The sequence below is a fragment of the Seriola lalandi genome, unplaced genomic scaffold (assembly GCF_002814215.2).
Source record: "Seriola lalandi dorsalis isolate HSWRI2012SDOR001 ecotype SW California unplaced genomic scaffold, Sedor1 jcf7180002054692, whole genome shotgun sequence".
Classification (NCBI taxonomy): domain Eukaryota; kingdom Metazoa; phylum Chordata; class Actinopteri; order Carangiformes; family Carangidae; genus Seriola; species Seriola lalandi.
Genome location: NW_019525245.1, coordinates 3567732 through 3580850, shown reverse-complemented (window position 1 = coordinate 3580850; position 13119 = coordinate 3567732). Strand labels below are relative to the sequence as shown.

Here is a 13119-nt window from a genome sequence, read left to right as displayed (position 1 = left end):
GTCTTATCTGGACCCTCCAGCTGTGCCCCAGTTACCCATCAGTGCCTCTGGTAACAGGAATTTAGTTCACAGAGTTTAAAATTAGCCCCGGCATCTATCATTTCCCACCGGCTGAATAGGTTGGTGTCGGAGCCCTGGCATAGGCAATTTGTCTCCTCGCGTCTGTCTGTCCCGCCTCAAAGCACCATCACTCAAACACACCGACTTGTCACCGAGGACAGAGGCAGCGCCCGCAGAGCAAAGAAATATTGCTGTAGGACACATAAGCAAACACTCAAGGAGTTAGTGCATGCTCAGTGGTGAGTGTCAACAATGGCAAAGGAAGTATCACTCTGCATGCAACAAAGCTGAATGGAAAGGACAAGGAGAGTGAGTAAGTCAGAGATGTCTACGAGGAAGAAAAAAAATTCTGTTATGTTTTACAGCGTTTAAAATGCAAATGTGACGATTTAATTCCACCAAACTCGGGACTGAATGGAAAAGAAGAACATCTGCAACAAAGAGCTCTTTACAAATGTCTTTTTACTGAGGCCAAAGCTGCAGGCGCAACATTTGACATCGTTATAAATCTCCCCATGTTTAAGAGCTGAAGTGTCTGAACACTGGACAAGAGCTACAACACATCAGCTGGAGGGCACAGAGCTGCAGCGCCAACACTAGGCAGCCTATCACTCAGCTGCCGTCGTATGTGTGGGTTAATATACTGTGACATTACACACGTACCTCATTTAGCAGCACCAATAGACAACAGAATAACACACCTGAGGTCCAAGATTTGTAAATGCAGCCCAAGAGCAATTTCCTTTGAAATCACATCTCTGTCGAAGTGGATTTTGTTAGATTAGAAATGTACTCAATTTGCATATTTGAAAGTACTGTGTAGCCCGTTCTTTTTGTGGCTATGAAGCTGTTTGGTGTCTTTTAGCTCCTTTGACAAATTCTCATGTTTATTTCATTTTATTATTATTTCACATATATTTGTTACTGGATGCAGAAAACTGTTTCTCTTCTGAACTGCTCTCCATGCTCACAGATTCTGATGTTTTTGTTTCTTCTTTTTTTCTATTAATGCCAAAGGAACTAATAATTGACCTTTAGTAACCTTTACTGGAAACATTACACAGTATAATGCCAAAATAATCAATCATTGATTCCATAATTTAGCACTGGCCAAATGCACTGACTGAAGAATGATGCTGATTACCACAAATAACCAAATTCAGATAGCATTTGCATTGTGAAGGTCATGAGTGCAGATCATGTTCACTGCATTGTATTGTACATACACATGTGAGCATGCTTTCACCACAACATACACAATCCAAAACGTTGTTCGGAAGTGTGCTTGTTTTTAATATCACCCTGGAGGTTCAGCTAAGGACACAAAAAGCGGGAATAAACACACGCATCTCTCACATGTAAACATGTAAACTCACAGACATGAAAGACATCATGCCTGAGGGTCATGTTCTAAAGTTTGCTCACGCACACGTCGGTGTTTTCACTCATTGTAGCCGATTAGGTCTCTGCTCAGCTTGAAGTTGGGTGAAGCTGTGCAAGAAATTAGTTGAAGTTACCAAACTCTGCGTACCAAAGAATGATAATGATGTAAGAGCTCAGTCAAACCAGAATTTACAACAGTGAGATTTTAGGCTGAAATGTTTTCATTTCAAAACAACTCTGCTGAGCTTTGACGGTCTGTAAAGAACCCGAGATCATGGAAGTTATCATATTACCCGTGTTACATGACCAGCAGACTTCCAGCACCACGTACTCACAAATTCATTTCTTTGTGCCACTTTCTGGTATGACTGAGCATTACAGTAACTTATCACTGTAGTTGTTATTGTATTGCATTTAGATTTTTTTGTTTCATTAATAATCAGAAAAGAAGCTTAGCCAGACTACAGCTGCCGCATGTTAACACTGCTGCTGAAATAAACTGGCTCACTCACAAAGAAATTTGAATACATTTATAAATTGTAAACCATCCTCCAGTAACTTTGTTTATTGGCTCTTTCTGCACATGCCTACTTGAAGTTTACAGGTAGCCTAATGATACCAGGAGATGCCACTGTTGCAGATGCTGCATGTGGATCAGCTTCTCCTGTTTAATACCAGCTGCAGAGGTGTCTGGTAGAAATCACAACAACAAACCAAATTTTTTCCAAGACTTTTCTCCAACTTTTTATTACACAATAAACTACTAACTAGTAAGCATGAAAACTGATATTCAGCTTATTTTTCTGCAGGAAGGAAAAAATGGTTTCTATTATGACATTAGATCTCCATCAACTTTATTGACGTACATTAATGAATAAGGGATTATTATAAAAGGATTATGTCATATTAATGTTACTCTCCTGAAAACACACACACACACACACACACACACACACACACACACCCCATTACCACTTGACAAAGACGCTAAGTGGTTTGACCCTTACACACTCCACACGCAGCACACTGCTCATCAGTGTTCCCAGTCGAGGCTGCTGATATTCAGCAGTATTGATTGAGCTGTCAGAGTTTGTGAAAGGTGCAATGTTCATTGATCGCGGTGCTGGGCGCAGGTTAAGGGTAAGGTCAATCTTTTCCATCACTCCTCAGGATTTCTTCCAGTCCTGTGGAAGAGCCCCCCTCGGTCAATAGCACATTATTATGCTTCTTCACGCAGCAGTAAGGGCAAAGAAAACAAAGGTCATATTGTGTGGAAGGCACAGCCTCCTAATGAACTTTGCTCTGCTGTGCAGTGATTGAGATCACATGCTCACTGTGTTTTTTCACTCATAAGAATATAAAAGATAACCAATGCTCTGTGAAGTGACCGAATAAATAGTCTTTGTACTTAATTTTATTAACATAATATAATTTATCATCATCTTAGAGTACATTGCATGTACAGCCTAAAATGTGTATGCATAGATATGCAAAAATGCAAAGAAAGATTTCACTGACCAAATGTGAAAAGCACAGAATTCAAACAAAACAAATAAAGCTCACTGAATCTATTTTGGCCTGGAGGGAATTTTTGATATTTTTTGTTTACTTGTAATGAACACTAATAATCAAACTATAGTATTTTTTGGGTGCATTGTTTTTTATATATAGTATTTTGTTTTCTTTTTCATTATATCAAATTGTTATGATGAGTTCAAGTTATAGTTATTTTACTTCAGTGAAGGTGCAAATGCAGGGAGGAGTTGTCTTGTGTCCTCAGGCTATATGACTTTCAAACATGTAAATAATTGTCTAAGCACAAACACAACAAATTGCTCAGAATTATTATCAGTTGTATCTTGTGATGTTGTTTTCTTTTTTGCTCCATTTTTACAAGTAGATAGACACTTTCTTAACTCCAACGCGGAAATATGATTCATTATTTTTTGGAGTGTGTTTGGTTTTCTTGCCTCAAGCAGTTTTCCAATAGGTATTGAGGTTAACTAGACAGAGACATAGCGCACTTTGCCTCAGAGCTATACTTAATGTCAACTTACCAAACAAGAGCCATCATTTTGACACAGCAGCAGCCTCTCTGCTTAGAAAAACATACTGACCACCAAATTATCAAATTTAAGAATAAATCTAAGTCTTTTCTGAAAACAGAATAGGCATATATGGTAATGACCAGAGGACCTGCAACAAATATCAAACCTAATATATAACAGTTACACTGAACTCTATCTTATCTATCATAGCACAATAAATGGTGAGAAATCAAACATTAAAGGAGCTGTAAGCTTTGCTATTGCTACATTGCCAAAATTAGCATTAACAGCTGTTTACTTACCAGTCTAGAAGAAACGTTGCGAGTTCAGCATCGAACTTCATTCCTTCACTCACCAAGTTCACTCCAGCATTGTAAAACAAAGCCACTGAAGTTAGCATGCTAGCCAGCTAGCCACAGCCCATTCCAGACCGTCTCATCACTTTCTGATAGCGAGTCACTGTAGCCTCCAATCTTCCCTGAAGACGAAGCGCTGCTCAGAGGACACATTACAACCTCTTGTATTATCAAGTCAACAATGGCCGAAGCTCTTGTCAAGGGACAACCACCACCACCTGCTCCCGACAAGAAACCATGTTCGGCTCCAGAGAAAACTTCCTTCCTCCAAAAAGCCCCTTTAAGTATAACAAATGTGCAACTGAACTTAAAAGTTATGTTAATGTTAAAAGAATTGACATGACCAAAAGAGCAGTAGTATTACCAAACAAAATGTCACAATGGTTTTAAAATTATTTGAGATGAAATTCTGTCTCATGACATGTTGCTGTTTTTCCGATGAAGGTAAATATATTGTCACTGAATAACAGCCTCTGTTATGTCTATTTGTCTGCTTTAATGGTTTATTTGTTGTGTGCTTGGCTTTACACATATCAAAGCATTGTTTATGAGGGCATCATAAAATTTGATATGTGTGTTTGTTCCGCCTATGGCATTGCTGGTGCTTTGCACAGACCATTTCCTTTCTTTCCCTCTTAGTCTTATTATCCTCTAAATCACAGTCTGCAGGTTTATGTCCAGCTACAGTTTTCTGAGCTTGCACCGCGGCACCAAATGCGTTAACATATACATGAGATTGCATGGAAGAAACACAATAATCCGGGTTATGAACTCTATTGTAAACTCGGGCTTTATCTGTGTGTCTCATTTGTTAGTACTCTCCTGTAGCTGTAGCTCTATTTGAAGGGGGCACATTACCTGTTTTCTGAGATATATGGTCTGGTGCTGCTGACACAGAGAAATGGTTAAACACAGAACAATAAGACCAGTGATCCTCTACAAGGACAAACTGCTTACAGGCCATTCTATATCAGCTTCTCTGAGGTAATGGCCTGTGCTTTTCTCTTCTTCTGCTCCCCCTCTTTGTGCTGTCAAGCAAAACATTACCAGTGTAACGTTAGTCAAGTACAGATACATGTTCATTACTGCCTTTTATTCTGTATTAACAGTGTCTTAATTGTTCACATCATCAGGAGCATTGACAGTGAATGATAGTTACACAGTAGAGAACGGCATTGTCACTCAGGAGAAATAGATTACAGGTGCATATGCCCCTGTACGAGTTATAATATGTTCGAGTTTGAGCTGAGACTGCTTGTTTGTCTGCAGGATGAATGCAAGATTTGTAACAACAGCAGGAGTGATTTTCTCATGTCTTCCTCGGGGAGAGAAGATGCATCACCTGTAATTGTTTTCTAGTGGTGGTGGTGTAACAGGGTTTGGCACGAACACTATTGGCTCCAGCTTCAGCATTTGGCATGTGCTTTGCATTATTCTTATGAGTCAACCAAACTTAAATTCCTCTGGGGCCGAATTCAAAAAAGAAAATGCATGTCCTGTGCCAGCACTCTGAGCCTCAGGTGAAGACAAAGAAAAGAAATTCTTGGTCAACCTTCCAAAACACACTGTAATTGTGTCAGCTGCATTTAAAAATACACCATTGTATGAGCAGGAAATAGAGCAAGTCAATCAACATAGTGCTATTTTTTTTACCCAGTGGATGTGATAGAGGTCTAACCACAAAAGCATGCATTTCACAACTTTGTAATACCTTCTTGGTATTTTTAGACACTCCCTTCTATCTGATCTAAGAGAATGCGGGTACTATTAGTTAGAAGGAACTTGTCAGTGTCATGAGTGGCAGAGGGTGGAGTACTGTTAATTCTGTGTGTCCTCCTGGCTCTGTTTGTCTACCTCTGTGCTGGCAGTAAGCTGGCTGCCTACAGTAATACAACACCCACACTTGATGAATGAACATTTGCAACATTTGGAGACATAATTTCTCATTGTTGTAGTGGAGCGAAAAATGGTTGTTGATGAGAGACGTTAGAGGAGAACAGCCAAACTGGCCAAGGCAACTCAAATAACCACTCATTACAACTATGTTGAGCAGAAAAGCATCTCAGAACCGTGACGTGGATGGGCTACAACAGCAGAAGACCGCATCAGGTTTCACTCCTGTCAGCGAAGAACCACCAAAACAGTGGAAGACTGAAAAAAGTTGAAGACTGGATTTCTGCTGAGGCAAGCAGGTGGTAGGGTCAGAATTTGAGATCAACAGCATGAATCCGTGTACCCAACCTGCCTTTTGTCAACAGTCCAGGCTGGTGGTGCTGTAATGGTGTGGGAATTGTTTTAAATTACTTCTTGGCACACCTTGAGCCCCTTAATACCAATCAATCATAATTTGAATGATCTTAGTATTGTTGCTGACCATGTGCTTCCCTTTATGGCCACAGTTTATCCAATAGAAGAATTCAATAGAATACCTGTCCGGTGTGTGTGTGTGTGTGTGTGTGTGTGTGTGTGTGTGTGTGTGTGTGTGTGTGTGTGTGTGTGTTCACGTACTTGTGCGTGTGCGTGTAATGTGGTAGAACGAGTGAAGGAAGGTCCTAGTGAGTGTTAGTATGGTGTTCCTAATAAAAGTGCTTGGTGAGTGGTGCATACCGTTCAGAGGGGATTACAAAACCAAACCAGAAGAGTAAAAATGGCACAGCACTGCCACCATGTGAAATCTTAGTGAGGAAATTTCATCTTGCTGTTGCTGTGCAAACCTCTTAAGCTGGAAGCAGACAGGCTGTGTTCTCCTTGTTCTTTTTATCCATGACAACAATAATAAGAGAGAGAGAGAGAGAGAGAGGCAGTCATTCTGGTACTCAGATTTATTTTATTCAGATTGATTTGATGTCATTTTCTGCAACATTCATCAGTCAGTTGCTGAGAAGGCTTTTTCAAAATAAATCTGGTTTCAACATAGTTTTGAAGGCAAGAGAAAGCAAAACTAAGCAGGGAAACATTTGACAGAACAGTAAAAAGCAACAGGCCAGTAACTAATCAGTTCAAAGCTTAACTGTAAATATGTAACGTCACAAAAATGTCTTATTCTTGCACTCTCTTGTGATCAGATCTGTTCATTGACTTGCTCTTTTTACTAATTTCAGAACTCAAATGTACGAATCATCAGCTGAGAACTGAGATCTTAGTTGACTAAATTGAGTACAGATTTTCAAACAATTTCCTTGCTTAGTTTTAACACTCCATGAATCCTTTGTTTGTTTGTTTGTTTGTTTGGGGGTTTTTTTTGCCTTTTTTCTTATTTCTTGGATGGAAGTACAGAAGGAAAACAAATTCAGCCTTGCTAACTGATCTGGCCCTTGTGTGTTTAAGGCCATGTTTACCTTCAGAAACTCTTGTTAAATCATGCGGAGGTACAGAGAAAAAAAAGCAGCCAGTGATCCTTGAAACACAAATGGTGGCAGTGTAACACAATCCAATGCATATTAATTTTTTTAGACATTATAGGAATCACTGGTAATATGGCAATATTGCATAGCACCCTGAAAGGTCACAGATTTAAATGAATTTCAAGAGTTTCTGAAGGGGAAGAGGGACGGCTCTCCTTTTTTTAATAGACTCTCCTGCTGCTGGTTGTTGAGACTGTGGACTTGGTGACAGTGCCACCGAGACCGCCATAACCACCAGCAAAGCTGCTGCTGCTGCTGCCACCGTAGCCATATCCGCCGCCGGAGCTGGAGCTGGAGAATCCTGGAGAAGGGAAAAAAAAAAAAACAGGAAGTGTTATCATTAATCCATCCATGTCTCAGTGTGGTCTGCTGGTTTGGGTGTCGTTTATGAAAATGATGCATAAAATCTGAAACTTACCACCGCCAGAGCTCTGCTGCACGTGGATGGTTGCGCTGGTGCCTCCGCTGGCCAGTCTGAAGGTGTAATAATGTTGAGTTAGTGCTTAAAATTCAGAGTTAAAAGTAACGGCCATGAAACAATATTGTATATTCAAGTTCATCCCACCTGGTCTCCTCTCCTTCCAGCAGCTTCCTGTAGGTGGCGATTTCAATGTCCAGGGCCAACTTGACGTTCATCAGCTCCTGGTATTCGCGCACCTGGCGGGCCATGTCCTGCTTGGCTCTCTGCAGAGCCTCCTCCAGATCCCTGATGCGGAGCTTGGCATCCTTCACCGCCAGCTCACCACGCTCCTCAGCCTCTGCGATCTGGGCCTCAAGGCTTGCCCTCTGTGGAAAATTATGCCACAAATGGTTTAGCATCACATGCACATCCTCTTATACAATGGAGTGTGTTAATAATAAGGTGTCATCCGTGAGAATGTATCGTAATATACCTGTCCTTTGACAGCCTCGATCTCATTCTGGAGGCGGGCGATCATGCGGTTCAGCTCAGAAATTTCAGCCTTGGTGCTGCGCAGGTCATCACCGTACTGTCCGGCAGAGCTCTGCATCTCCTCATACTATTATGAAAAATACAAGAATGTGTATCGTGAAGATGACTCAGAAGTTTAGTTGAGTTGTTGCAAGTGCGTATAAAAGATGCAGGGGATATAGCACCTTGGCTTTGCTTTTCACTCACCTTCTGTTTGTACCAGGTCTCTGCTTCAGCCTTGCTGCGGTTGGCAATATCCTCGTACTGGGCACGCACTTCAGCCACAATGGAGTCCATGTCGAGGTTGCGGCTGTTGTCCATCTCCACAACGACGGAGGTGTCCTTGATCTGGCCCTGCAGCTCACGAAGCTCCTACAGAACAAAAGGTTGATGTAAAACAGTGAACTCCTTGTCCTTTTCATTAGATTTATACTGTATGGATGCTGATCAGCTTTAACTCAAATGCTTATCATACTGCCATGATATAAATTGGCTGAATTAGATATTATAGGTGTTACATACAGCCTCATAGACGGCCCTGAGGAAATTGATCTCATCCTGAAGAGCATCAGCCCTGGCCTCCAGCTCCACCTTGTTCATGTAGGCAGCATCGACATCCTGAAAAGAAAATTACGTACAAGCAGGAAGTGTTATAATTGGCCACATTAAACCTGCAGGATAAAAATCAATTTAAAGGGCCTTCTTGGTGCATTCCCACCTTCTTCAGGAGCACAAACTCGTTCTCCGCAGCTGCACGTTTGTTGATTTCATCCTCATACCTGTTGGAACACAAGGCAGCACGTGAGTACATCTTCTCCATTCCGAACATCTGCTCATCATATTAGACATATGCTGTAACTATTGACCATGTCATGCCAACACTCACTTTCTCTTGAAGTCTTCAACCAGGCCCTGCATGTTCTTCAGCTCTCCCTCCAGCTTGACCTTCTCGTTGCCCAGCCCATCGAGCTGTCTGCGCAGGTTAGCGATGTAGGCCTCGAACATGCCGTCGATGTTGGAGCGGGTGGTGGTCTGGTCCTGCAGGAGGCTCCATTTGGTCTCCAGCATCTTGTTCTGCTGCTCCAGGAAACGGACCTGTGCAGATACAAAACCAGAGTAGATGTCAAAGAATGTTCTAAAAACAATTATTTTATTGCATTTTCAATAGTGAATGGTCTCTAAATAGGGATTGTGGTTTGGCTGGTGCTTTAACTGTCACAGACTCTTCTCTGAATTGTTTTTGAGCTCAGTGGTGATTAAAACAATTCTTATCATTTTTAAAGGGCCGGATCAGCACAAAAAGGATTTGAAGGGTGTGTCATTTGTGCTATCGGGTTTTTGAAGTGCCTCACCTTTATCTGCATGACTGAATAGATAGGGACATATCACAATTGCCACACCCTAGTCACAACAATTGTAACTCATGAAGGAATATCTTTGTATGGATACTGGTCAAGCAGCTGTAACAGTAAATGGTGTAAAAGGGAACTTCTGAGCCTTTTAGAAGTCATAGAATACAGATCTTCTTTCTTGAAACAAATAATAGATTGAGTTCTATCCAGATGTTTCACTAACATGTGTATGTAGTTTTAAGTGTTTCTATTGTATCTCTTGTTTGGCTATGACTCATCCTGCATGCTCTGCTGAGCTATGGAGGCAAAGTCACAGTCACTCCAGCCATAAAAAAAAAAACTAGGTGTGGCAGAGAGACCGCAGAACACAAAGCAGCTCAGTATCAAAGATGGGAGTTTTTGTCCGAGTGCAAATTCCTAGTGTCTCACTCTGCATAAAGGTAATCACCATATAGCTTGCACGCAGCACAGACTGTGTTACTGTAGCATTGAAAACAAGTGAAAGTTGAGTTACAACTCTGTATTTAGCATTCGTGTTGCCCATGACAACCAGGTGATAGGTGAAATGTACAACTGACAGACTTTGGACTCTGCGGGCATAGTGCAGATAGATCCCTACTGTCTCTACCAGTCTACCAGGTGAGGGATGGGCGAGGCACTGCAATCGTTTGATACACACCCATGTTTAGATAGTGGGCAGAGAGGCTCAGACAGGCCACTGTAGATTTTGGATTGAAGTTTCCCGTGTATGACGATCATGACAGACTTTGAGATTTTTATAAGCTTCGCCTAAGCCCAGACGCTGTAACTCATTGATGGATACAACACCACAGAGATAAGATTCACGGCTCTCTTGCTGTGTCAGCTTTGACAGTTAAAATAACAATACTCTTTAGTTTCATTGAAAAAGCAGGTTGCTGTAACTATACGAGGTACTAAAGTTTTAAAAGTTTGGCCATTTCTTTTCAATGAGAGGAGAAATAAGACAGTTGACTTTTTACAGTTGTTAGAAGTAAATGAAGCCCAGGGAGGATGCAGGATGCCAGTAAGATAATGAGGCCTACAGTAAATGTTATATCAGCCATAAGAAAGTCACACAGAACTCAAAGGAACCAACCTTGTCGATGAAGGAGGCGAAGCGGTTGTTGAGGGACTTGATCTGCTCCTTCTCCTGGGTGCGGACAGCCTGGATGGAGGGGTCAATCTCCAGGTTGAGTGGGGCCAGCAGGCTCTGGTTGACTGTGACAGCTGTGATCGGTGGTGCGACGTAACAGCCTGCTGTTTGGCCAGCAGACAGACCAAAACCACCACTGGTGCTCATTGTAGACATACCCAGACCAAAACCAGAACCTCCACCAAAACCAGAACTTCCACCCATACCAGAACCATAGGTGGTTCTTTTTACGGAGTAGCTGGAGTTGGCACCTGGTCCTGCAAAGGACCTCCTGGTGCTGCCAGTAGAGCCTGAGACTGAGTATGACTTTCTCATCATTTTTGCAGTGGTGAAGGTGGGCAGCTGTTGAGCAGAAGAAAACTGAAGATGATCAGGCTTGAAAAGGAGAGCCAAGTCCCTCTGAGTGTCTGACAGCAGACCCCGTCTGCTTTTATGGCTGTGCTGAGTCAGGGGGAGGTTCCTCCTCAGCCACTTCAACCTGTACTCTCACTTTTGCTGTCCAGCCTCCCCTCCACCTCAGCCTACACGCCTCTGGGTCTGAATGACAGGAGTGGCCAATCCTGTAAAACAGGTAGGGAGGGATTGTCAGAAGATAAGCCATGACACACCCTGCACCAGGAGAGGCTGAAGAGGAAGGGAGAAAAGGGGTGAAGAAGCAGAATGAAAATGTGATTATATAAGGAAAAAGAGCCTCTGTAAGTGCCCTGAAGTTTATTTTCATTCATTTTACTACATTTCAAACATCTATCGTAGTAAAAGATACAATTGCAATTACATGAAATGTAGCAAATCAAGTATATAACATGAACAGATACAAAAACACACACACACACACACACACACACACACACAAACACACACACACACAAACACACTCTCACACAAACACACACACACACACACACACACACAGACAAACATACATGTATACACATATTGTACATATGACATGAAATAAATGTCACCACCAATACACCTTCCACTGAAATGTATCTGAAACATCATCTTGCAGCATTGAAGTGTTTGCAGGATTAACTGGTGCATCGTTTATGTTGCTCATTAATCTGTACGGTCTGCACAAACATACAGAAGAATGGAAACATTGGTAAAAAAAAAAAAAGTTTGAAAGATTTTTTTACTCAAATTGTATTTTACTTGAATATGTTGAGTATTTCCATGTTGCAAATTCCTACATTGTACTTTTCCCTTCACCAAGGGAAATATTGTTCTGTTAATTCAGCTGCACATATTTGACAAGTGCACTTACTATTCACACATCAGATTTACATTTTCAACCAGAACATTTGATCAGTTCAGTGCAATGTATTGTTGACATGGACATGACACGTTGCTTCCCTTACAAATGAAAAGTTTATTCATGAGCAACTAAACACACTGGTGCTCAATTCAGTACACTCAGAGGTTTGGTTGCTACAGCTTTCCTTGGTCTGGTATGACCAAGTTATTGTAGCTAAAGTTAGCGATTGTTAGCAAGGTAAATATTGGTGTGTCATGCTGAGTTAGCTGACTTCTCTTGTGCTACTGTTACAATAGCTTGGCATTTTAACTCAAGGCTAAACAGTTACACTCTCACTAGTTCTTTGACCAATGCTGATATTCTATCAAGGTGGCTCCTTTTCAGAAGTGAATCAGTTTGTTTCTAGCAGGACAAGTTCATCCTGACTCAGTGTCTACATCTTAGCAAGAAACTGCTCCACAATTATCTTGTCATCGGCAAGCCTTGCAAACCTTCATTTGCTGCTCACATGCTTTGGACTTTTGATGTGGTGTGGCCACACTGCCAAGCTGGGTCGCCCACTGGTCAACCCACAGGACAGCTTTCATGCACAAACCTGAAAGTCTGCTCAGAACAGTTCTCTGTTACTCTGAGACAAAGGCTGCAATACCTGATAAAATGCCACAGACAAAACCTGAAGGAGTTCCCTTGTGCTGATGCAAATCAGACACCAACATAAGACAACCCAGCACAGACTGATACAAGCAATGGCTAAACTATGAGAATAATTATTATTCAAGGTTATTCAAACACATGCCTCAGCCAGAGTCATGTCTCATTAAAGTCTTTTTATAACACCAAGAAAAAAAGTCTCTGTAATGCTGCCAGAAAGCTGCCACACAAACTGATATGATTCAGACTTACAGTTTAATGCATTTTGTTTTGTTTTGCTGGAGCATCCTTTTCCTGGCTAAAGCAATCTCACACATCAATTGATGATGCACATTACAGATTAAGTGATTGTTTTGTCTCTTGGACACATTTCACCACACCCAGTTGGTCCATAATCAAACACTACTGCTCTTGTTTCTTGCCCCTGCGCCTTTGGTGTAGTTGAGGCCTGGCATTCTTTTTCGTTCTTCCCCAACTTTTCACATGCACATGCCTTCAATTT

General features: G+C 41.6%; 1 protein-coding gene across 1 annotated transcript; it reads right to left on the bottom strand.

Annotated features, from left to right (window-relative positions):
* Positions 1-6654: 6654 nt before the first annotated feature.
* LOC111667846 (keratin, type II cytoskeletal 8-like) lies at positions 6655-11125 on the bottom strand. Its single transcript, XM_023423697.2, has 9 exons — positions 10652-11125; positions 9069-9277; positions 8901-8961; positions 8705-8800; positions 8390-8554; positions 8145-8270; positions 7817-8037; positions 7670-7725; positions 6655-7552 (listed from the first exon to the last, which is right to left on the bottom strand). Exons 1-9 carry the CDS (start codon positions 11024-11026, stop codon positions 7413-7415), a joined length of 1449 nt encoding a protein of 482 aa, XP_023279465.1. The 5' UTR covers positions 11027-11125; the 3' UTR covers positions 6655-7412.
* Between the last annotated feature and the right edge of the window lie 1994 nt (positions 11126-13119).